Here is a 26,244-nt window from a genome sequence, read left to right on the forward strand (position 1 = left end):
AAGTCCCTTTGCATAATCCCAGAGGCTACAAGGGACGTTCAGTGTACTTAAACGTAGGTTACAGTCCCTTATGTTAACCTGGAAGTCCATTGGCACGTGACTCCCTGTTCATCACTGCAGAGGGTACTTGGGACTGTTAATAGTCTTCATTGTAGCTTACTGTCTCTTCTGTTGGTCTAGATTCCCTTTCCCTCCTTGATTTGCATTACCACAGTGTGCAGTAGACTGTTGCTGTGCTTGAGTGCAGGAACAGTCTTTTTTTTAACCTACGATCCCATTCCTACATAATTCTCTTTGCATTTCTGCAGAGGGCACATGGGACTATGTTAACTGGACTCTTGTCCCTTCTGTTAGTCTGGGATCCCATCCCCTCCTAATTTGCGTTTCCATAGAGGCTGCAAGGGACTGTCAATGTGCTGCTTAAATGCAGGTACAATCCCTTATGTTAACCTAGGATCCGTTTCCCACCTATCTCCATTTGCATGACTGCAGAGGTATTTGAGACCTTTAAAGTGGTTAGTGGCAGCTGTAGTCCCATAGTGTATTTTCTCAAGCACTCCAATTCTCTCATGTAACCTGGGAGCATATTTGGGACTATCAACGTGCTTGTTTTTAGCTGTGTTCCCTACTGTAATTCTAGGATGTCATCCCTTTCTACTCATTTGTATTACTTGTTGGTGTTTGGGACAGAAAGGTGCTTAAATGCAGCTGTGATCCATTTTGTTAATCTAGGATCCCATGCTCTCTAACCCCTTTAACATTACCTGGGAGTGTATTTGGGACTGTTGAAGTGCTTAATTGCATCTGTGGTCCCTTCTGTTAGTCCCACTTCCCATGCCCTCTTATTCCCTTTGCATTACAGCAGAGGGCACTGGGACTATTAAAATGTTTATTGCAGCTGTTTTCCCTTCTCTTAGTCTGGGGTCCATGCTCCCAAGCTTTGTTTGCATTACCACGGAAGGTACTTGGAACTGTGAATGTGCTTTAAATGCAGATGTGGTCCCTTTTGTTAGTTTAGGATTCCATGACTCGCTTTACATTACCTGGGAGGGCATTTGGGACTGTCAAGGTGGTAATTGCACCTGTGTTCCCTTCTGTTGGTCTAGGATCACATTTCCTCCTACTCCCTTTGCATTACGTGGGAGGGTTTTGGGGACTCTTAAGGTGCTTAACTGCAGCTATGGTCCCTTCTGTTAGTCTAGTTTCCAGTCCCTTTCTACTCCCTTTGTATTACCATAGAGGGTACTTGGGACTGTTGTGGTGCATCCCATCCTCTCACACCCTGTTAGCATTACAGCATAGGGTCCTGAACACCAAGGCCCCTTCTTTTGCACTGCTAATGCACAATTGCTTTTGTCCTTCTGCTGCAGTATATAAAGACCTCACTCATTTCCCTTGTATTCAGTGGCAGATACCCTTTACTGAAGACCTTTGTACTAGAATAAAGTGAACCATGGTAATTGACCATAAATACACCTTTCGCTTAAATCCCTTGTACTCTTTTTGTTTTATAAGAAGATGTATTAATTACCTCCATTACTTTTTCTGGGAGTATTTACATGCAAAATTTCAGTGTTCAAGGCCCCTTTCTAAACTAATATTCCTCCCTTTTTGTATTATATCAGGGGATGTTAGTGACCCAAAGTCCTTCTCTTGGAACTCAATGTGAATGTGCTCTCATGACAAGCCAATATCTTGAGTTCTTAATATTATAGCAGGGACTACTGACTACTTTTTCTTTTGGACAGTTAATGTGCAAAATTACACTAGGATCGCATCCCATCCCACCTCCTTTGGATCAGGGGTCCTGATCAGCTGTGGTTGCTTATCCTCTAAAGTTTACATGTGCATAATTTCAGTAACCTATGCTCCCTTACGTTAGACTAGGATCCCATTTCCTTGCCCCATTTACGTTATTGCAGGGGCTTCTGACTACCCAAGATTCACTTTCTTGGACTGTTAATGTATATACTTATGTTTGCTCCTGTACCTGTATACCAGGTAAAGACCCTCCGCATTCTATTTATATTCCAGCAGGAGGTGCCTACTACTCAAGATCTTACACATTACTGCAGTAAATGTGCACAGTCTTAGTTGTCTCGTACACATTCTCAGTTGTCCACAACTGTGCTTTTTAGATCAGGACTCCTTCACTTTTTGAAACACAGATTACTTACTACCTTAAAGTCCTTGTTTTGGGACTGTGACTATGTGTAATTAAAATTGTCCATGGTCCTTTGAGTTAACTTGTGTCCCTGACTCTCTTTGCTTTACTGCATGGGTTACTGTCCACTTAAGGCCCCTTTCTCAAATGTGTGTAATAACAATTACATTAGGATCCTTCCCCTTCACATTCCCTTTGAAGTACCACAAAGATTCTTACCCCTAAGGTCGAATTTTTTGTCCTGTTAGTATACATGATTGTGTGGGTTCTTGTGCACTAGACAAGGACACCTCCTCTCCCCATTCCCTTTCCTTCCAGCAGGAAGCACCCCCTCCACAAGGCTTACATTTGGACAGTCAAGGTGCACAATTGTAACTGATTACAGCCAGTCATCTTGGACAGTAATGTGCATAATTGCACATGGCTCATTCAATATGAATAAGATCCTACCCTCTCAGACCCCTTTTGTAGTACAGCAGGGGTTCTGATCACTAATGCCTCTTTTCATGGCTTGTTGTTGTGCATAATTGCATTTGTACATGTTTCTGTACACTAGACGGGGACACCTGTCTCCCCACTCCCTTTGCCTTTTAGCAAGGAGTGCCCACTACTTCAAGGTTCTTATATTTGTAGAAGGCATACGATTTTAATTGACCACACCATGTCCCTTCAGCATTAATGTATATAATTGCAACTTAGTTCATCTTATCCTGTTGCCCTCCATTTGCAGTATACCAGGGTTGCTGACCCCTAAATCTCCTTTCCTTGGTCTGTTAATGTGCATAATTGCATTTGGTTCTTTTGTACTAGACAAGGATTTCCTCTCCCCCCCCCCCCCCCCCACTTCCTATGTCTTCCAGTAGGTTGTGCCCACTGCCAAGACCTTTCCATTTGGACAGTTAATGTGTAGAATTGCAGTTTTCCACAACCCTATTACTTCTAGGACTGTTTTACCTCCTTTGTAATACTACAGGGGATACTGTTTTCCCCCACGTTCCCTTCTAGTGGACTGTTAATATACATAATTGAAATTGCTGTGTTTATCAGTAGACTAAAAGGTCATACCCCCTCAAGCTGTCATGACCTCAGCTCTTGGACGATTAATATACACCAATAACATCAAAAGTATGATCATTAGATAGGACCCCTGTACCCTTACTGTATACATCAGGGGTACTGACTAAGGCCCCCTTTTTTGATTGTGAATGTGAATATTTGCAGTTATCTATTCTCCCTTCTATCAGAGTAGGATATCATTCCCTTGCACCTCCTTTGCGTTACTGTAGGGCCTGCTGAGGACACAAAACTTCTACTGGGACTACTGATGAGCACAATGGCAATTAGCAATGGGTTTTTCTTTCCTGACCTGGTTAGGCAAGCACTCCCAGCTCCTATTTCCCATGGCATAATAAAGTATAGACACTGCAGTATGCTGTGAACTTGTCCATCAAACAGTGACCCATACTCCCACTCCTTATGCATTGGCTCCAGTGTATCAAATTCCAAGTAGTTATGGTCTTGCCCTTATCTTCCCTTTCCACACCCTTTGCCTGCCCTTGGACCCTTCTTATGGAATATTAATGCTCGCAATTTCAGGTGTCCACATATCCAGATAAGACTCTACTCCCTCGCTTCTCCCACTCCTGCCCTGCCCCTTTTGCATTGTTGCTGGGAAATGTTGACGGAGCAAAACGCTTTTCTCTTGGACTTAGAACATTATCAATCCCAGATGTCATTGTTTTGCCCACTCCTGCCCTGCCCCTTTTGCATTGTTGCTGGGAAATGTTGACTGAGCAAAACGCTTTTCTCTTGGACTTAGAACATTATCAATCCCAGATGTCATTGTTTTGCCCACTTTGAATTTCTCTAATGCCTCGGTTGCACTTTTGTTGGTCCCACTCATCAGACATGGACCCTTCCACTTCCTTCTTTGCATTACTTCTGAGTAGTGCTGACCACCCACAGCCCCTTCTGTGTTATTAACATCGTATTGATTGTCCCAATTTTTTTAGCTCATCAGACCCAGGTCTCCCTATCACTTGGATGTTGTATTTGTGCAGTATTAACTACTAGAAGCAGGCCTGAACTAGGTGGCTGGGCCTTCACATCTTTTCCTGCATTTGTTAATGATCCCAGTTCCAATTATTGTCACATTGTGGGGACAGGAACCATTCCTGCTCCCCTCTGTTACTGCTTTACTAGGCAAAATGCTCAAGGCAAGTCAGACCCAAGGAAACTGGGGTGCTACCCTTTATTTGGGGTTTTCATTATATGTAAGTAGCAATTGAAAATTGTCTCCCCAAGAAGGAAGGTTGGCACTATCTGTTCATTCTTCCTCCCAAAGCAGATTGCCTGGCTAAGAATCTCTCCTCTCCTCTTGTTAATTGCTATTGTATAGTGTCAAGTGCCAGGATACAACCAAAAAGTTACTGTTAATTTTTTATTTTTAAAGAAAGACATCTGGATTGCAAGGTAGAATTGATAACCTGGCCATTGAAATTTTGAAGTCTAAAAACCTATTTATACCATGTACCTGATGACCTGTGTCTCTCATTTTACTAAGGGTGGTGGGTCTGTGGATAGACCACTGTGACTTTGATATTTTATTATTACCAAAAGAGTTCTAGAGTGGAGCTCTTAAGACCAGTACCTTTGGGCTCTACCAGCACTTTCTAACCATTCTTTGTTTGGGCTTTTACCAGTTTTCACTTTTAGAAAAACTACGTAAACTTCCTAATCCTTAAATTCCTTCATCTGGAGCTCCAAACAGCGCCTACTTATTTCAAGAAGATTCCTGTAAAAGGATAAAATGAGAGAACATATGCTGAGGTGCTTTTGAAAACCATAGATCACTTTATTTGATTAATCTATTATCGAAAATGCACCCTGTTTAATTCTGCTAATTTAAAGTAGCCTAAAGCACCACACTGAAGGGAGGACTTAAAATGATGGAACCAGTTTCCCCATTTTATCTGAAAAGAAAAATAAGCCAAGATCTAATCATTTTTTGGATATAAATTTCAACAGTGAGATAGCTGCCTGGTAAAAATGAATAATATCCCAGGGTGTTTGGTGGCAGAGAAGTGTTTAATATGGAACTGCTGGAGCAAATAACTAGTTATCACTATAGCAGTTCTTTGTAATCCCTGAGAAAGGATACTCTTCTCTGAGAAGGATGTCAAAAGATCCGCCCAGCTCAGGGTGCAGTTTGCACTACTAGCTCCTTGGACAGCTGTAAGAAGAGTCTCTGGCTCTTTAGAATACTGTAAGTACTACTTTGTAGTTATTAAGTAATCTTTTCCCTGTTCTGTTTTCTTTCTCTTAGATGCTACCCATAGAAAAGTCAGAGGGTCCTATAAGTCTCCTTTCATGTTTCTACCTCATCTGCAATTTATATATCACCATATGCGTTAACAAACAAAATTATAGAATTAATATTGTGTATCTGGCCCTATGCTAGATTACACTGAAGTGAGGAATAGAAATGATATACTCCCATATAATCTCATTCCCAAGATGGTTTTATTGTTAAAGGAGCTAATATAAGCACACTTGAAATAACTTTAGGATATGGTAATCAAGTACTGTCTTGTGTGAATTATGTTATAGAGTTTTAAAAAGGGAGCACCCTAGGGTTTGAAGTTGATAGGATACACTTAAAGGAGGTGGGTTATTGTTTTGTCGGTCCAGGACGTGATTGATATTGCAGCCATCTGGGTAGTACATTTGGTTTATTTTAATGTCATTTGGTTTTTACCTCTTTTGGAGGCATGGAACGTGGTTAGAAATAAGGCCTAGCTATTGTGTTTGGCTATATGCCGGGGCTGGCAAATTGTTGATTGTTAATTGTTTTAAGCTTGTGCTTTTCAAGCTGTAGGGATTGGGGGTATAAATCTGATATGTTAGATCTTTGTACCCTTTTTATTCTCTCTCTGCCCAAGAACAGATAAGAGTAGAGGTGTCTTTTTAGTTTGAGATATTTGTGGAACATGTTTGGCAAGAGGACAATGGAGAAGTATGTTTTATAAGAAAACCATGACCTTGCCTACTTTATGATGAAGTTTATAATACCCTCTTCCCCCTCACGTTTTTCAGCAGATACTCTAGTTAGCTAAAAAGCTTAGCCTCTCTGATGTAAAACAAACACAAAAGTCCAGCTGAAAAAATACTAACATCAAATTGAAACTTTTTTTATGCACATGCATGTTTCCCAGCAGGAGCAAGAAGAATCATATTAATGAGCTGGGCTTCTCTTACTGCCTGCTTTAATTCATATCCATATTTCCTTATAGTCTGTCGTGTCCGCCCCCCCCCCCCCCCCCCCCCCCCAACCAATGCCAAAAGACATTATTTGACTGACTGGAGGTAATACATGAATGGTTCTGAGCCTTCTTGGGGATGTGGTCTATGCCATTGTTTCTCAAACTGAAGTAACTTGTCAGGATGCAACACCTTGGGGATGGGTGAGAATATATCCACAAACCTCCAGGGATCTTATCACCCCAATTTGAGAAACACTGGTCTATGCTTTTGAAATCTTTTATTGCTACTAATCAAATTATCATTCAATATTAAGATACAACTATAACTATTTATTGGAATTTGTTTTAAAGGGATGAATTCTGAGCTGGTACCCCTACTCAAGAGGAAGGATGGATCGATTTTAGGTGCATTGAAGCCTGCACTAGGCAGCATCCAAAGGTGAATCTTGGTGTTGTATTTCAGTTCATTGCTTGAAATAAAATCTCTAGCAGTTGTAGAAAGGGATGCTTTGGGAATGTGGGCATCTTCAAACTTGAGATAATCCTTGTGCTAATTCAACAGATATTTATTGGACCAGGCACTGGAATAAATAGTAAAACTGGAGACATAGTTCCTGTCTAGGAATTTGCTATCTCATGGAGGATGCAGAAATGAACAAATCATTATGGTGTTGGGCAGTTTGATGAGTACCAAAAATTTGGGGGGAAATTCTGTGCAGTGTAGAGGAAGAAGAGTGGGCGAAAACACTTTTACTAAGCAAAGTAATGGCAAGGGAAAAATACAAGGTGTGCCTAGGGAACATCTTGATCAGTTGGGTCAGGAGCTGTGTTAGCTAAGGGCTTACAGGCATTACTCCAGTATTCCTTGCTTTTTACAAATGCATTTTTATGAAGCAATAGTTTTCTTAGGTGGAGTAAATCACTATTTTTCATGGGTTTGGTGGCAGAAGGAGTGAGATGCTGACAAAATTACAAAAAAGTTCTGAACTGGGAATAGCACTTAGCTTTTGGTCCTGGCTCTGACTTTGGATCAGATCGCCATCCATCTCAACTTTAGTGTCTAGGGACTGCTGATGAATTAAGACAGGGACTTGAATACCTCCACCCCTGAAAATTACATTTTATCATTTTCAAAGGGTCAAGAAAGAAAGCACTTAAAATTTTTTGGCATTTCTCTAAGTGGTTATTGTGATTTCTGATTGTCCTCCTTATAGAACCTTAATATATAGGATTGGAGGGAATTTTCTCACTCTGGTTTTGTGTGTCTTTTCCCATATACCCCTTGAGCTTTTTTACTGTCTTTCTGTAACTTATCTGCACATTTCTCTAACTACCTCCCTAAATTATAGAAGATCTTAAGACCCAGGGCTGCTATGATTAAGCATTAATAATGTTTTTCAGGGCATCTGGACCCCTGGTCATTAAATGTACACCCGGATAGGAGTTTGTGACTTGAAGTAAAGAGTTAAAAGTTATTCTGTGATGGCTGCTGAAATATTATATGTGAAAGCATGCTTGGAAAATATTTTTACTAGCTTGAAGAGAAGGAAACTGATATCTGAACTTAACTAACTGTTCCCCCAAACCTTATAAGCTCAGATGGCAAAGAATATAGATGTGTATGGTTAAATAGAGCTAATGCCTTCCTCTGATTCAAGTCTTATGGACTTGATTAGAAGAAAACTATTTTCCCACTATTATATTTTTGGCTACAGACAATTAGCATGTAACACTGGTGTCTTTCAAAATCCAACTCAAGTTGGATCTCAAGTATTTGTATGAAATTTAGCTGATGTGCTAAATGAGGGCTTTGATGCTAAAGTAACCACACTCAGTAAATATGGTTCAGAGTGGCTCAGAAGACCTGCGGAGGCTGGAATAGTTGTTTCCTTTTAAGTACCTTAACCAAGCAGTGTGTAAATGAATTTGAGCTTGGATTCATTAATTTTAAGATTCTTTGGGTAAATTTGATTGCATATGGATTGTCCATTTACTATCAGTAATGGAGTTTCAAGAAGGAGCAGAGTAAATAAATATGTATAAATATGTATGAACTGCCATGTTTAACTGGAAGTCTGTATTTAGCAATGGAGTGTCTAATCTTAGGTTAAGTAAGGATGGGGAAGGATGTTGCCAAAAGACTTTGAAGCCTGTTCTCATATTGAGAACATCATAGAACACCAGTTTGGCTTTAATGGACATCTTATCTAGAGAATAGAGTTGAATAAGTGATCTTTCACATACTCAGATTTGTTTGATATTGACATAAAGGTTCTTATAATATGATAATTCTTGATCAGGGATCTGGAAGCCATACCTTGTGCTTTCCACACCATACCATAATATAAAAAGTGCTTTCAAGATTGCAAACCTGACTCAGACCTGTTTCAGTGAGCTCCTATCCTATAGTAAGGGCAGGTAGCCGATTATTAAAAATGGTCAAGGCAGTTGTAGTTCCAGGCAGTAGTAACAGTTGCTCTGCTACCTTGCATCTTGAAGTATTTTCAGCATCTTTAGGCCACAAATTTAGTCAGCACGTAAGGTGGCTATTGGTTTGACCCAGATTTTCATTTAGTTCTTTATCTATACTTGCCTAGTCCTTCTGTGATGCTGCCAGTGCTTGCCATTACAGGACCTTTAGGGAGACAACAGGCTAGAGAGGAGAGACAGGAGACACCTATATCTAATGCTTCAGGTTAATGCTTCTTAGTGTTTTTGTTTGTTTGTTTGTTTGTTTTTGATTGTTGTTGAGGTTTTCTCAGCAGTTTTGGTATCTTACTGAGCCTTGTCTTTCTTCTCAAGGACATTCATGTGAGACCTGAGGACTGCAGGCAGCTTTAAGAAGCTCCACATGAATCAAATCTTTCCTTTTGAGAATCTGGATAAGCTCCAACCAATCTAAGAGGATGGCTTGCAGGCTCCCTGGAGAAAAAGGTAGTATAAGGAGTTTATTATTGTCTGAATTGTGTGAATTCTGTCTTTGGGTTTCAGGGCTTTAACTTCCTGCAGCTCTCCTTTTTGAAACAGAACATGAGCCAATTTTCATCAATTTCTACGCAGTTTATTTTGGGGGGGGGGGGGCATAAGCGTAGAATAACAGAGACCCAAGGGCCTGTGTAAGCTACTTATTGGATCCCTAGCCTTCTGTACCTTGTTTTTCCTTTTGCATAGATTTGCTTAGTTGTTGTAATAACTGGGGTTTTATATGTCTGTAGGCATTCTTGATTTTTCTGAATATCTTGGCACTTTGATGGTGCCTCATTTATATAAGCTGTTCAAGAAATGTATCATGTAGATTGAGTAGAAAACAATTCTGTTTACCTTGGCAATGCTCCAGCATCTTACTACTTAATACACGAATTAAAAGAGGGGAATGCTACAAAACTAGGTGAGAGAGAGGCCCTTTGGCAAAGATAGATTGCTTGATTCTTTTTTTTAAATTTTTTTTATTGGAGTGTAATTGCTTTACAATGTTGTGTCAGTTTCTGCTGTACAATGAAGTGAATCAGCTATATGTATACATATATGCCCTCCCTGTTGGATCTCCCCCCCACACCTCCCCATTCCCACCCATCTAGGTCGTCACAGAGCACCAAGCTGAGCCTACTGTGCATTATAGGATGTTCCCACTAGCTATCTGTTTTACACATGATAGTGTATATATGTCAATCCTAATCTCCCAATTTGTCTCACCCTTCCCTTCCCCACCTGTGTCCACGTGTCCGTCCTCTACGTCTGCGTCTCTATTCCTGCCCTGGAAATAGGTTCATCTGTACCATTTTTCTAGATTCCATATATATGTGTTGATATACGATATTTGTTTTTCTCTTTCTGGCTTACTTCACTCTGTATATCAGATTCTAGGTCCATCTACATCTCTGCAAATGACCCAATAGATTGCTCAATTCTTAAGATAGTACTTTATAAAAGAAGCCTAAGGCAATGTGAAGAAGAATTCTTACAGAACTCATAAGGTCAGATCACATTGGAGCTTTAAGTGTCTTGATGTCTCTCTTGGTTTAGAAAGCTTTAGCTTCTCCTTTTCTTATTTTCAACCCCTTAATTTCTTGACCTCCACTATATTTTATGAGAATACCAGGACATGAAAAATCCACACTCTAGAGGGTTGTTCATCATTGGAGACTGGTGACTAAAACACAGTATGGGAATTTTGGTAATTATTTGGCTCTAAATTGCTCTTGGAGATGAGGGGAAGTACAAGGAATGGTCCAGTGGTTAAAAATCTGCCTTCCAATGCAGGGGATGTGGGTTTGGTCCCTGCTCAGGGAACTAAGATCCCACATGCTGTGGGGCAAGTAAGCCTGCATGCTCTAAAGCCCATGCGCCACAACTAGAGAGCCCTGTGTGCCGCCATTACTGAGCCCACGTGCTCTGGAGCCCATACACTGCAACTAGAGAGAAGCTTGCATACCACAATGAAAAATCCCACATTGCTGCAACAGATCCCACGTGCCACAACTAAGACCCAACACAGCCAAATAAATAAATAAATAATTGCATGTTGCCAGGCTGGTAGCTAGAATATAAAACTCTACACAGTTCTAAATCTCCAGTCCTCAATCCATCTGAAGAAAAGGGTAGATATAGTTTAATTTAGCCCCTAGTTACTCACTGGGACAGACTTTCCCAGTGTACTGCATTTCAGTAATTTATTTTTCTTTTATCTCTTCTCCAGATCTTCCTCAGAAGAATAGGCTTATTTCTTTACAGTGTTAGTACCCCATTCCCTTTGACGATCCCTAGATGGAAATGGAGCATGAGGATCCTCCTGGGGAAAAGCTCACTACCACTGAGCAACAACCCTAGACCAGGAGGTTCTACCAAGATTCTTTCCTGGGCCCAGTTAGGAAGATGAGGTCTCAAGACAACCACCACACATCCAGAGGTGGGTAAGCTTTCCCTAAAAGCATAATAAATAGTCTTTTAATTTCTTGTTTTTCAGTATACATTGCACTTAGGTTTCCATGTAGATTATTTTCATCATTGTCAGCTATGTCTGCTTTGGTAGAAACTGCTTTCTAATTAACATGGGAAGCAACTGGATATGACATGGGTGAAAATGATGATGTGAAGAAAATAGCAGGCTCCATGAGTTAGGGTGTTTAGGGTGGGACTGTAATATGTGGTAGAGGCTTACAGCTAAATTTTTCTTTCTTTTAGGAGAACATGGACAATGACTGCCACATCTGTGACACTGATCATGGCTAGACATCATCCTGGACCCTCTGATCCCCAAAGTCTCCCTTGAGGCCCTGTTGGAGAACTTTGCCAATCATTTACATACTTCAAGATGCCTTGGGATAGCTGTTGGACAAAACAAAAAACAAGCTGTTTGAGAAGATAAAACAGTTGTGTCTTTTTATGCTATGCCTGCTAATTGACAGAAGCTTCACAACTATGAATGGGAATATGACTAGAAGTGGCACAAAGTTATCTATCCTCTGGCTGGATCTAAAGAACTAGCACCCTGCGTATTCTAGGTCAGTGATGAGAGAGGGTGGTTGGGGGATGCAGGTTGGGAGATAAGAGGTAACTCAGTATAGTAAGTCCTGATTATACAGGCTTCATACAGATTACTATCCAACTAAAGGGATAAAGCTGTGATTGATGGTTTTGTTTCCAGTGGCTCACCAAGTGTTATTAGGCAAGACATTTTCCTATTTATGTCATAGTTTCCTATTCTGTTGAATGAGGCAGTTGTATTAGTTTTATCTCTAAGGACATAAAAGCTTCAACTTTATACTTTTCTGAGCTCTGAAGAGACAATTTCTATAGCTCATTAATTTGAATCTTCCCATAACTCTAGCACAGCACTCAGTTAATGCCTCTTTATGGAATTTACATGGTTTCCTCTTTTTTTGTAGCTCCTGATTATTCACTTCATATCTGCCAAATCATTATCTTTCCCAGAAGTAGTGAGAAGAGCAAGACATTTGAGCACACCAAAGGAAGATCAACATGCCTGGCACTCTAGCATTTTATAATAGAATGAAGTAAGTTGTTTGTGGTGTAATCCTGTTAGGATCACTTTAGAGCAGGGGTCCTCAAGCCCCGGGCCGCGGATCGGTACCTGTCCACGGCCTGTTAGGAGCCGGGCTGCACAGCAGGAGGTGAGCGGTGGACCGAGCAAGCAAAGCTTTATCTTCTGCTCTCCACTGCTCACATTACTGCCTGAACCAACCCCCTCCCCAACCCCATCCGTGGAAAAATTGTCTTCCACGAAACTGGTCCCTGGTGCCAAAAAAGTTGGGGACTACTGCTTTAGAGCTAATCGCTATTTGTTGGAGGTTTGTGTGGGGTGGGGTACAGTGATCTAATGTGGAAGGGGAGCCGAATGTGAGATGGGAGGATGACCGGTAACCTATATTATCAACTGGTTTCCCTGAAGCAACTCAAAGATAATGCAGTCTGCGTATCAGTTGTGTCACAGGGTAATTTAGTTTTACCTTGTCTGTTCTTTATCTTCACTGCATAGATCTTTTGCCACCCTTAGAGGCCTAAACATATAGAAACTTAAACCAAAAAAGTTTTTATTTTTTGCTGAAAGGGTGGCCCTTTCTCACCTCCTCTTGTGAGAGAATTTGCAGTTAAGATTTAGTGTTAAAGAAACCCAGTCCCTGAAGCTGCCATTATAATTGTGAAGGGTATGAAAATCAAGTCAGTTTTATAAGGGATGGGGAAAGGTGAAGATATAAAATGAGAGGATTAACTAGGTGCTCTCTAAGGGCCCTTTATTATAATATTCACTCATCTGTGGCACCTCGTTTGGCTCTCCTGGAAATCCTAGGAAACAGCTGTAGCAGGATGTCAAGAAGCACATATTCTGTGTTTAAATCCTCTACTACTTGTTAGGTGAACAGCCTTTGGCAACTTAGAGTCTGATTAGATTTGTCTGTGAAGGTTAAATGAAATCATGTACATAAAGAACTTAGTACTGTGCTTAGCACATGGAAGTAAAAGGTAACCTAAGAAGTTTCATAAGTTCATTTGACACAATGCAAGTGACCACTAATACCATCTAGTGGCACAGAGTTGGTGTGGTTTGGTTCTATGTAAGAAATTCCTAAGTTAAAAGTTTATAAGTAGAAGAGTATCTGTGTTGGTGGTGATTGTTGTTGTATTATAATTATTATTGTTAGTAGTAATATAAATAGTATTGGCACTAATAATAGATGATTGTGATTAATAATGCACTTTTTTGTTTTCTTCTGTCATCTTCTCTTTGTGATGCTTCTTGTGCCTATCATGCTCCTCACTGTATTTTGTCTCTTCTATTCTTACCCTCTTCCACTGAATTTCTGCCTTTGCTTCTGTTTTAAACTCCTAAGTGTGTATTTGTTTACTTGTCTATTTCTTCCTTGAATGTCTTTGGTCTTTCTTCTCTAAAGTGTGTCTTCCCTATTTCCATGATTCTCTTGCTAGTTTCTTCTCTGTATATCTTTGTCTCATTTTCTTCTTTGTACCCAAGAGTGGTCTGTGTCTTGTCTTAGATGTCTCTCTCTAGTTTTTTTCATTTTGTTACTAATTCTTCTTGCTTCCCTACATCTGGCTTTTCTTTCACTGTTATCTTTGTGTCTCTTGAGTCACATGCTGTGTACCTTTTGCTCATTTCATGCTATGCCTACCTCTCTTTGTTTTCTCTTTGTGAACTGTGTTTGTCACCCCTTCCCCTTGTTGGTTTGACATTTCACCTTTTCTGATACTGGCCACTCTTCTGCTGTTTCTACTCTTTATCTTGCATTTCTCTTTTCTACATATTCTTTCTGCCTCTCTTGGACAATTTTCTCTTTTGGTTCTGCTTTGTGTGCCTCAGCTTCTCTTTGTTCTTTGTGGTTTTCCAATTCAGCATTCATCTCTGTGTTCTCGTGTTTCTTCTCTGCTTTTCCGTTTCTACTCACCTTCGAGTGTTTCAGCCTCTTCTTGAGTCTATGTCCCCCCCCGCCTTTGATTGCATGCAATCCTCTCTCCTTGCATATTTTTGTGCATGTTTTTGTGTGTGCTTTTGTGTGTGTTTGTAACAAAGGGGCCTCCTAACCCCTTCCCAATAGGTGCAGAGTGTCAGCTATCAAAATACAAGCATTGCAGAGCTGTTCTTTATGCCAGGCTGCCCTGTGAGATCATCCAAGACGAATAGGAGGCCCAAGAGTCTAGACTGGAGTTGGATGGAAGACTCAAGCCTCGGTGAGACAGAAGGCCAAAGACCCAGGATGGGATAAAAAGCCTTGGCTTGAAGACCTATGACCCAAAAATGGAAAGGCCCAAGCACACATAAAAGTCCAGACTCAAGCCTGTCTCTATAGACAGAAGGCCCAAGAGAGATATCTCAATTAGGTGGGAAGCTGGAGGCCCATGACCCAGAACCTGGGGAGGATAGAAGCCCGAAGACCAAAGGAAATTCCAAGATGAGAACCCTAAACCCCAGGTCTTTTCTATTGCTCTCTTCCCTACTCTTGAACATTTTCAGTTCTTCCTTTCCTGTTCTCATATTTCCATTTAAACCCATTTATTTTGAGATGTCCTTTTTGATGTTCTTGTTACCTTAAAGAAACACACCTTTAGATCAGTAATATTATGCCTGGGCCAGTCTTGAGCCAGTTTTTTTCATAGTTTTGAGCCATTTATTAAGTTTTTGGTGTTTTTTTAAACTTCCATTTCTCTTCACCTCCTCTCCACTTGAGAGGGACACATAGGTGACATATTTAGGTCCCCTCTTTCCTCAGAAGGTCTAGGCTAATGAGAGAAGGAAAACATCAGGTTATTTGGGTGGGAGGGGGCAGTGCCAGGCTATCTAGAGAAAATGTGAAGAGATGCTCCAGGCCAATGAAAAGAATTAGACAAGAAATACACAGATGTCCCAGCAACATCTTACTTCTTTGAGCTTGGGTGAGCAGAATTCCTGAGGTTTTCCTACTGATGGTTATGAAAAAGGAGGATTGGGCCTGGGAAAGAGTGAGGCCCCAAGGAGTCAGCCTGAACTCCCTGCTTATAGTAGTGGCCTAATAATTTGGTAAACTGCACCAATCCTGCCCCTGGGTTCAATACCTATCTCTAAGATTAAAGGTGAGAGAAGCTGCGAACATTTAGGAGGTTTAATCCTTTCCTTGATTTTTTTTTCTTCTTACCACGAGGAAAGATAATTTTAATGATTGAGAATATATATGAAAGCACTGTAAAACACAGAAAAAAAGCAAGGCAATCTCATTAATAGTGTATTGGCGTCCATGCACAGCTAACATTTGAAAATGCACTGTTAGTTGTGAAGCATTATGTTAACCAGGGGTTATCACACCCTTTCTGAAAGGGTTGGATGGTAAATATTGTAGGCTTTGCGGGCCATATGGTCTCTGTTGCTTTTTTTAAAAAAAACAAGTGAATTTGGTCTGTGGGCCACAGTTTGTCACCCCTGATGTAATTGCCCAGGGACTGTATGCTGAACAAAATTAATTTCCTTCTGTGTGTCTGTCCCTGTGTTAGGCACTAAGGATGCAATGATTATGATTATATCCAGGTGATCTGAAGAAAAACTATGTGAATGTGAGTTGTAAATTATAAAGCACTTTATAAAGACTTACAGGTTTCAGAGTTGATGAATGAACATTGATGATATCGTATATATATTCTAGGCACTGTATATACAGTGCTAGGCACTGTAGATAAGAAGAATAAAGGAAGCGTGAATAAAGCTTTGTCAAAAGTATGTAATACTGTACAGATATTAGGAATTAAGTGTTTGATAAATGAATAATTCATGTATTTGTGGCTATTGTGTTTCTGTGGCTATGGTGATTTTGAGTAAAAATATAGTATTCCAAGTCACAGAAACAAAACATAAAAACTGCTTTTAAACTATAAAATACACTGCAAATACAAAGGATTTAAGCTATTGTGATCACTTATGATGTGCCAGATGCCATGCTAGGCACTACAGATGTCAAAGGAAAAAAAATGTTCTCATTATAGAACAATTAAAAATTTTAGATAGGCAATATATGTTAAAGTGTTTTGTAGTAAAACACTATAAATACCAATGGGATATATGTTTATGAATGAATGAATAAGTATTAATTGCCTTATATGTACCAACTATTGTTTCAGGTACTATGAAATCCAAGATAATGCTCCCGAGTAATAAGAGGGAGGTTTATGTCCTATACTATTTAGATGTAAGGAATTAGATATTGCTTATTTTAATCAATAAAGACTTTATTGGTAATGTTGAATTAAATTATTACCAGCATATTTTCCCAGGTAACAGGAAAATGTGATGAATGAGATTGAGCTTTCTAACTATAAAGTGCTATATAAATACAAGGCATTAGGCGTTTTCTATGTGAACAAAACTTATGTGACAGGCATTGTCGCCACAAAATTCTCATTGTGTGCTTGACCCAGTATGAGAAAGGTAGTATAAATAGTTATACAAACTGAGGGTTTAAATACTTGTTAAACGAATGGTTTATTAATATCAGTTGCCTACTATGTGAACTCACTGTTACAGGCATAAAGAGATGTACAAATTTATCATTTTATTGTGCCTACAGCTGAGAATAAGGTGATACCTATGGTAGCATTTTGTGAACTCTAAAGCACCATTTAAATGTAACTATTGATTTCCTCATTTGGTGTACCTAGTACTAGGCATACAAAATTGTATCACAGTTATTATACCATGATAAAAAGTAAGAAAAAAACTGAGGAAGGATTGTTAACTATTGAACACTTTAGGATATGTAAAGGATTAAACATCTGATGAATGGAAGACTGGATAATAATGATCTGTTATGTGCCAGTTTCCTTGATAAGCATCAGGGATATGAAGATAATCCATCTTTATTGTGTTCTGGGCAGCAGAAGATAATGTATAAAATCAGTTTGTAAGTCTTAAACTGGCATACATAAATATATAAGCCATATCTGTTAAATGAACATTGATTACTTACTCTCTTATTCCCAGAGATAGTAACTGGGGATGCAAAAATTCATTGTCATTATATTATTGAACCTGTAACAGAGATCTTTGTGTAAATTTTACAAAGCCTACTGCTTTATACAGATATAAGGAATTAACTGTTGGCTTAATGAATAATTACTGATTACTTTCTTTGAGGCTCAGAACTGAGCATGCCCTCGGATATAAAAATGATTTTATTCTTGTCAGATGGTTACAGGAGGAGATGAAGTAACAGGTGTGGGAATCCAGACTGAAAGTTACTTAACCACTGCCAAGCTTATTTGATGATGTTTAAAAACATGGGCAAAATGGAATTGTGGAAGGCAGTATGCTGAATGCTGAGCTAAGTGGAAAGAAAATCCAGACCAGAAGGCTACTTGCTCCCTGGCCTGACCGAAGAAATGGGAATTTTTTTTTTTTTTTTTTAAAGCAGGGTGTTATGGTTTTCTATTGGGCTTTTAAATGCTGAATGCTGAAGATGGAGGTGAATTAGATCCACCCTGGCCTGGCTTAGAGACATTAAAGGAGTAAAAAAATGGCTCAGGTTGGCTTTTAGATTAATTTGATAAACAGAGCATCTTTTATGTGGAATACATCATTCTAGGTCCTGAACATAACAGAAGTGAAATGGGCCTAGTCTACAGGGCATTAAATAGATCACAGATCGTAGCTGAAGATCCAGCTTTGATTTTTGAGTAAATATTTAAATTCTTGTTTTCTGGATGAATTAGTTGATTAAGTATGGTCCAGAAAACCTATTGCCTTGTCTTGGAGATTGAAAAAATAGAAGGAAAAAAAAAGCTATGGTTCTTTCAGTATAAAATGAAGACATTTTTCCTAACTGTAGAAAGTCCCAATGTCACTTGCTCATTGACCTAGACTGAAGCCAGAAGACTGATAATTTCTTTAATTAAACCGTTAATTTCTTTAACATTCTGCTTTTATTATAGTTAAATGGTTTAAGATGAAACAACTTGTTTTAAAAGTATTTGCTCATTGGCTTGGCATAGAGTCAGGAAGCCACTTAATAAAAAAGGTTCTTCCTAGATTTTCCATATTTTGTAAATTATTCACTTGAATGAAGTACTATTCTTAAATGCTGAGGAGAATGTAGAGATTTAAAAGACCTAGATCAAAACATATTTTAATCTCACTAGCTTATGGAGGAAACAGAGAACAAATTTAATGAGACTGCAGTTCTTTCATTACTTGAAAAACTTCACCGAGCAGCTGTAATATTAAGACACTGAGATGGAATGATTAAATAGATCTTCTCTTTGGCATGTTTTGTAGAGTAGGGATAAGAGACCTTTTTAGTTATTCTTTCATATAAGCATTGAAGAAGGTGATGCTAAATGAAATAGATCCTGGTACAAAAGGCACTTGGAGATGCAATTAAAAAAAACAAGAAATGGATTGAAAGTCTTCATTGAACAAAAGTGTCTATTTCAAGGCATTGGGTTAATTCCTAGACAGAAAACAAAAAAGATCTTGACTGAAAGACACTTGCTTGGCTTGGAAACTAGAATATAAGAGGAGAGGTTACTCTTCATTCATTTTTTCATTCATTCTACAAATATGTTTGAGTGCCTCTTGTGTATAAGCTCCTTAACTAGGTTCTCAGTTGGCCCCAGAGACATGAAAAAAATGAATGCCTTCCCAGATAACTTTTATTTCTTTTTCAAAGTAATTTATTTTACGTACTCACTAAAACAGTTTGTAGGGATTCTGGTTGTTTCACATCCATTTAATGATCCAGAGAACTTTTAAAACTTGCCTTTTGGCCTGTTTTCTGGTTAGGGGTATGGCTTAGTTCCTCAGTAATATTGTGTGGTTTAATTCCTTCTCCATATTGCTTCTGCCACTCTGGCCACTACAATAAGCAGGGGTTTCTACTGAGCTTGCTCCTTAAGTTCCCGAAACCTTCCTTATAATAAACACTTCAGTTTTCCTAACCTATCCCTCATGAAAAATGGCTGTGACCATTGGTGGGTAGAAAGAAGGATGAGAAATAACTGATCCCCAAACCTCAGTCTCATTGGTACCAGCCTTGGGGAAACCACTCATACTCAAGCCACAACTGGTTTTGAAACACACCCGTTTTATCTCTTTTTAATTCTTTACCTTTTACATTCTGACAAATATACACTGCCTAAATAGATCTCTTTTAAAAAGAATCCTCCGCAGAGGTAAGGAGTTAATTGAAAACAGTTCAGGCCCCTCTTGATTGGTTGTAATAATTCTGGATTATTTGACACATGGGAGGAATTCTGTTAATTCTTTCCTCTTCCAAAACAAGCATCTTCATTTGATTTTTGTATTTTTATATTTTTACTATATTAATAAAGCCATCAATAGCTTTAAAATATGTAAAAACCACTGCTGTAAAATAAGCTCACATCTATGATTTGTTTACTTGGTTGTAGATCACTGAACAACTAAGACAATAAAGACAAAAGTATGGGGAAAAAAAATCCTCCAGTAGTACTTAGGAAATTCGGAGGTGGAGACATGATTTCTGTTTTGCAACAGCTTCTCAGCTTACAACTTAGAAATCATTTCCTTTTTACCATTAAAACATGCTTAAGAAAAGACTTATTATAATTAAATAATGCAGTGAATGAAAATAGCTTAATTTTATCATGCTTAAGTTTTAAGAATAATAAAATTAGAAGTAATTGGCAAAAATTGGAGAGAAAAAACACCAAAAAAAAAAATGTTCTAAATCCAGGCCAAAATGGGCTTTGGCCTTTTTTATTTTTTAAATCACTCACAGAGGGTGGAATAGGAGGAAGAGTGAAAGAAAAGGTCAAACCTGATTCTAAAAAGGGTTGGTCTTAAAAGCATTACTACCTCCAGATCTGACTTGGGAATTGCTGTTTTTAGTTTAATGTAATTCCAATAACTGGTCACTGTTGAAATGATTGAGAAACAATTTTGGCTTAATAGTTATCAATTAAGCCTTGGTTTAGATATTTATGGAATTTATTAATTAAATCTGTGTGACCTCTCCATTATAAGGTAGTCTTAAAGCTAAAGTCAAAATTCACTGCAAAGGAAGAGGACTTTATTGTTCACTATAATTCATTATATACATTAGAAGCATCTAAACTTTAGTTTATATGGCAAGCCAACCATAACATGTGTAAATGGAGAAGGAAATAGATGAATGGCAGAGATAGTTGCTGGAGGGAGCAAATTTGAAGAGGATTTGAGGGTGTTGTTTCTAGTTTTTGCTTTGTACATTTTTATTTACGCATCAGGTACATTTGATATTAATATGTTTGGTGTTTAATATGTGCTATTAGTTGGATTCAGTAACTCCCCTTTCTTCCGATGGGGGTGGGGGGGTGCATTATTGGAAAGTGGAAAGAGGAAAGTAACTAAGAGTCTTCCTTTCACAGTTTCTGGCGTCCCAAGCCTACCAGTACTGATAAACAAGAATAAGAGAACATGCTATCATCTGATTTTTATGGCATAAATGAAGTTGTGAACAAATCTTTTTTTTTTTTTTTTTTAAAGGAAATGGCTTCATCTCTATCCTTCTACCTCAAAGGGAATCTATGTCAAAATCCTCCTGATGAATGGAAGACACACTTGGACTTGTGAACTGATGTGAAATGTAGAATCTCTGAGTCTTGGTTGTTTTGAAGATTGAAAAGTCTTGTTCAGCATGGGTGACCACCAAAGAAGCAATCTAAAGCTATCTATATGTCACAACTGAGACAGATTGGGGAGTTTGTTGTTCAATGTTAAATAAAAATATACTGTTTTGAAAACTTTGTATTTTAATGTAACAACAAGTTCTACCTCACTGTCCCTTCCTAACCACACTAGTTACTTCAATTAAAAAAAAATTATGTTAATCACACAGCTTGGGTAAGTGATTTGAGGTGTTTTTTATTTTTTAATTTTTATTTTTCTAGCTTCAGTTGCTTTGGTCAGGAATACTGAGAAGCACAATCCCAATTTAAAAAATGTGAGAAGCAAAATATTGAAAAACGGGTGGGATAGGAATAGAGCATAAAAATATTTTTAAGGCTGTGGGAAGTAAGATGTATCCAGGAAGGTAATCACTGTAATTAAAGAAGGTAACAGCTCCAATCCCTGAGTAGGTGAAAGCATCTTTGATGTTACAATTAACCAAAAGTTAGATTGGTGACTTAATAGGCATATGATCCCACACAGTGTTTAAATAGGCAAGAGTTTCTACTCCTTTGTTGGCACCTTATGCCATTTAAAAATTTATTTATTTATTTGGCTGCGCCGGCTCTTAGTTGTGGCATTTGGCAATTAGTTCCCTGACCAGGGATCGAACCTGGGCCTCCTGCCCCCCTGCATTGGGAGCACGGACTCTTAACCTGTGGACCAGCAGGGAATTCTCTCTTATACCATTCTTTTTTTTTTTTTTTTTTGTCAATTAGTTTAATATATGTCCATAGGTAGTTCATATGAACACTTAAATTACAAAATTAGCTGTCATGTTCCAAATGTGTGGGACTTTAAGAAAGCTTTTATTAATCAAAAGATAGCTAAGCATATCAACTTTAATTTCTAAAATGCAGGTTAAAGGTTTGTAAAACAAGGCTAATTCTAGAATTATATAGCATGAAGGTAATTAAATTTTGTTGTTATTTTAATAACTTAATTTCATGAACTGTTAAAAAAAATATTACATTTGCATCTCCCAGTTTACATATTTCTGCATTAACCTATAGAAGAACCCCTGTGAAAAGTTTCCATGCAGTTACAAAGGCAGCAGCACATGCTGTTTGCACAGCAACTTGTTATTGCCTCAGAACATACCTGCACATAAAGCATCAACAAAAATACCCACCCACCCCTCTCCCACAAAAAACCCAACCCTTTCCCATCCCCAGCAAAAATTACCTGGTACAAGCAGTGACTTTAAAAATGCTTTCTTAGTAGGAAGCATTTATAAAATGCAGAGATCTGAACAAGCTAAATGCTCGTGCAGATAGATGGGCCTCTCCCCCAAGAGTTCCTTCCTCAAGAGGCAAAGAACTCTCAATAGTTTAGGAAAGCTCATTTTTAAAAGTATATTTATGCATATTCATAGCTATTTCTTTGAAAGAATATACCCAGCCTCAACTGTGGAAGAGATAAAAGCAGGAGAAGCAAAGGGACACAGCCATAACACAGAGAACAGAGCTTCTCCATGAACATCCCATAGGCTGCAGCAACCAAGAAGGAAAACTTGTGACTTCACATAGACTACTGATCTCATCTAGGTGAAGCAGTTAATTTTTCATGCATTTGTTACTCAAGAAAACATACAACCACAAAAATACCCAGCATTCACATTGTCATTAGCTCATGGTAGCAGGTAAGGAGGAAACCGTGCTCCTGTACTACCTATCCCTAGGATTTTCCATGTACCTGTAAGTATCCTAAAGCCTACAGATATCCTATCATACTGTCATCAGCATCTATAAACATATACTGAACTAGATTGTTGAGTCCCTGAAATTTCAAAACCACATAGTGTTCTAAATTTTATTTTTTATGAGTTTAATGTAGACACAGGAGAGAACACCAAGCAATGTTTATTGTGCAATTCCAATAGTTATTTGTGGAATCTTGGTTTAAGAGTCAGTCTTCATAGCCCATTTCAACTGCCCAGTTTAAACAAAAAGCAACAATCTAATTATGTATCTATAAATTTCATATTTCTTCAAATATCAAGCACTAAAAGTACTAATGATTCATGTTATAATTTTTTAAAATGTTTTAAAACTACACAGATTTCATATCTCATTCCTTTTATAAAATAATCAAAATAATTTATCTGGAAGAAAATTACTGAAACAGAGTCCTTCCAATGCATCTATAACCTTTGTAAAACCCCAAACCAAAAACAGAACAGATGATGAAATAAGGATTTCTCAGTTACTGGGAAACTTTAAGATGAGAAATGAACTTGTATTTTTTGTTTCCTGTGAATTCAGAGCTTACAGGTGGCACCAGGACTCAGATCTCTGGGATGACTTTACATGGCTTTCACTTTGATTTGTTTCATTTTCATTTGCTTCTTCTCCAATTTCTTTTGCTTACGCCTCAAGGCAGCTTCCTCCAGCCTGCGCTGTTTCTCAGGATCTTCCTCATTCATGATTCGCTCCTTCTCTGCTCTTTTCTTCTCCTCACGCCGAGACTGGGCGGCTTCCTGTCTTTGCACATGCATCAGCTTCAAGAAGGTCTCCTCCACTCTAACTCGGTTCTTGTCTGCTTTTTGTTTGCCTTCTCTGTTGAATCGGAATTTTTGGCTTTGTCAACAGAATAAATCACCATGTTCATCAGGGGTAGTAAAGCCTCCATATCCTTTGGGTGGGTGTTACCTGAGCCAGGCACATTAAATGTAAACAACAGTGTCCTCTTAGTGTCAGGTAGCTTTAAAGGCTGACCTTCCTCTTGCATAATTTTTGGACCAGAGAACTGGTCTGAAAAATGAACAGATTCAATCTTGTCAGCATAGTGTGTAAGAAAGTGAACCATCTTTGTGTCCATCATTCCCTCTGTGACTTCTCCCATCTCTGACAGGATGGCCAAGGAGTCAGGCAGTCCATACTTCGCTCCCGACTTAGGTTTGTCACTACAAAACTCACTCAGATCCTGCATCTCTTTCTGTAGTCGCACCAAGGCTTTCCGAGTACCAACAGCAAACACGTAGGTATCCATGTCTTCATCATTCATGGTTACTTTTATTTGCACTTGATCACTCACTGGCCTCATCATCCGGGCCAGGACATTCAATAAGTCCTGTCTCTTGAGGAACCTCAGCTGGATAAGCATCCCCTCACAGCACACTCGACCAGAACACCACAGGTTGTAAATGTGCTCATTCTCCTGGTTCAGCTTTCCTGTGCTGGTGGCTTCTTTGTTAGTTCCATCGTCCCCTACTAAGGTAAAGTTGCTCTCCAAAAGCTCCCTATGAGTGTTAAACCAGGCCTGAGCAAGGCGACTGTTTTTATTCTTCCCGATGATATAATTCATGATGTAGGCAAGCAGACCAGTCACCATCAAAATCTCTAGATAATAACTCTCCCAACTGTTCTGGAGATGTGCAGGAACATCAACAATTGTTATTGGGTCTCTGTTTCTGCTGGAAGAGGTATCCGCTTTGTCTTCATAACCTTCAAATTCTTCGTCATCGTACGGTTCACTCTTGGCATCCCCCTCCTGGGTATCTGCATCTTCGAAATCTCCTTCTTGGTTTTCGTCCTGCCCTTCCAACTCCACAGTCGCCTCGTTGTCGCTGTCTTCAGCAGTTATCACTCGCTGGGGAGAGCCAGTGGCAGGGTCTCCGGCAGCGTCCTCAAACTCAGCAAAGTCGTTATCGTCGTACTCGGCAATGTCTTCCTCCTCCTCGAAATCATCAACCTTGGCTTCACAGACACGCCCAAATATCAAAAGCCCAACACAGAAAGCATGGAAGGCTTTCATGGCACCTGTACCGGGGCCTAGAACCCGGCTCAGTGCTTCTGCGGCAGCCGCCTCTGCCCCGCCTGCCCCTCCGCCCGGCCACCGCCTGCCGGGTCACCGCGATGTCACTGCCCCAGACGCCTCTCGGACACAGCCGGACCAGGTAGCTCAGTCACGCCGTGCCCTCTTATACCATTCTTTTTTTTTTTTTTTTTAATTAATTAATTAATTTATTTTTTGGGGGGTACACCAGGTTCAATCAACTGTTTTTATACACATATCCCCATATTCCCTCCCTTCCTTGACGCCCCCCCCCTCGAGTCCCCCCCACCCTCCCTGCCCCAGTCCTCTAAGGCATCTTCCATCCTCGAGTTGGACTCCCTTTGTTATACAACAACTTCCCACTGACTATTTTACAGTTGGTAGTATATATATGTCTGTGCTACTCTCTCGCTTCGTCTCAGTTTCCCCTTCACCCCCCGCCCCCTCCCATACCTCGAGTTCTCCAGTCCATTCTCTGTATCTGCTTCCTTGTTCTTGTCACTGAGTTCATCAGTACCATTTTTAGATTCCGTATATGTGAGTTAGCATACAATATTTGTCCTTCTCTTTCTGACTTACTTCACTATGTATGACAGATTGTAGTTCTATCCACCTCATTACATATAGCTCCATCTCATCCCTTTTTATAGCTGAGTAATATTCCATTGTATATATATGCAACATCTCCTTTATCCATTCATTTGTTGATGGGCATTTCGGTTGCTTCCATGTCCTGGCTATTGTAAATAGTGCTGCAATAAACATTATGGTACAAGTTTCTTTTGGGATTATGGTTTTCTTTGGGTATATGCCCAGGAGTGGGATTACTGGATCATATGGAAGTTCTATTTGTAGTTTTTTAAGGAACCTCCAAATTGTTTTCCATAGTGGCTGTACCAACTTACAGTCCCACCAACAGTGCAGGAGAGTTCCCTTTTCTCCACACCCTCTCCAACATTTGTTGTTTCCAGACTTTGTGATGATGGCCATTCTGATTGGTGTGAGGTGATACCTCATTGTGGCTTTGACTTGCATTTCTCTGATGATTAGTGATGTTGAGCATCTTTTCATGTGTTTGTTGGCCATCTGTATGTCTTCTTTAGAGAAATGTCTATTTAGGTCTTCTGCCCATTTGTGGATTGGGTTACTTGCTTTTTTGGTATGAAGCTGCATGAGCTGCTTGTATATTTTGGAGGTTAATCCTTTGTCTGTTGTTTCATAGGCAATTATTTTTTCCCATTCTGAGGGTTGCCTTTTAGTCTTGTTTATGGTTTCTTTTGCTGTGCAAAAGCTTTTAAGTTTCATGAGGTCCCATTTGTTTATTCTTGATTTTATTTCCATGATTCTAGGAGGTGGGTCAAAAT

At 39.2% G+C, this 26,244-nt stretch overlaps 1 protein-coding gene and 1 long non-coding RNA gene across 5 annotated transcripts in view; one reads left to right on the top strand and one right to left on the bottom strand.

The window, feature by feature from the left end:
- Positions 1 to 21,265, top strand: part of LOC130842086 (uncharacterized) — a 35,643-nt gene extending 14,378 nt beyond the window's left edge. The window contains exons 1-8 of one of the 4 annotated variants that reach the window (XR_009050344.1): positions 3,022 to 5,429; positions 6,778 to 6,865; positions 9,229 to 9,360; positions 11,123 to 11,332; positions 11,608 to 11,927; positions 12,312 to 12,440; positions 13,776 to 14,869; positions 20,921 to 21,265. This is a non-coding gene — a long non-coding RNA (uncharacterized LOC130842086). Of the gene's footprint in view, positions 1 to 3,021; positions 5,430 to 6,777; positions 6,866 to 9,228; positions 9,361 to 11,122; positions 11,333 to 11,607; positions 11,928 to 12,311; positions 12,441 to 13,775; positions 14,870 to 20,920 lie in introns of those variants that run through there. The other 3 variants (XR_009050342.1, XR_009050345.1, XR_009050343.1) reach the window with 3 other exon arrangements.
- A 2,004-nt stretch (positions 21,266 to 23,269) lies between these two features.
- LOC130841860 (PAT complex subunit CCDC47-like) lies at positions 23,270 to 24,890 on the bottom strand. The gene is given in 2 exon segments (XM_057718447.1): positions 23,270 to 23,680; positions 23,683 to 24,890. Coding segments are annotated over 2 exon segments (1,449 nt in total). The 5' UTR covers positions 24,860 to 24,890; the 3' UTR covers positions 23,270 to 23,408.
- Between the last annotated feature and the right edge of the window lie 1,354 nt (positions 24,891 to 26,244).

This window comes from Hippopotamus amphibius, chromosome X, assembly GCF_030028045.1.
Source record: "Hippopotamus amphibius kiboko isolate mHipAmp2 chromosome X, mHipAmp2.hap2, whole genome shotgun sequence".
Lineage (NCBI taxonomy): Eukaryota > Metazoa > Chordata > Mammalia > Artiodactyla > Hippopotamidae > Hippopotamus > Hippopotamus amphibius.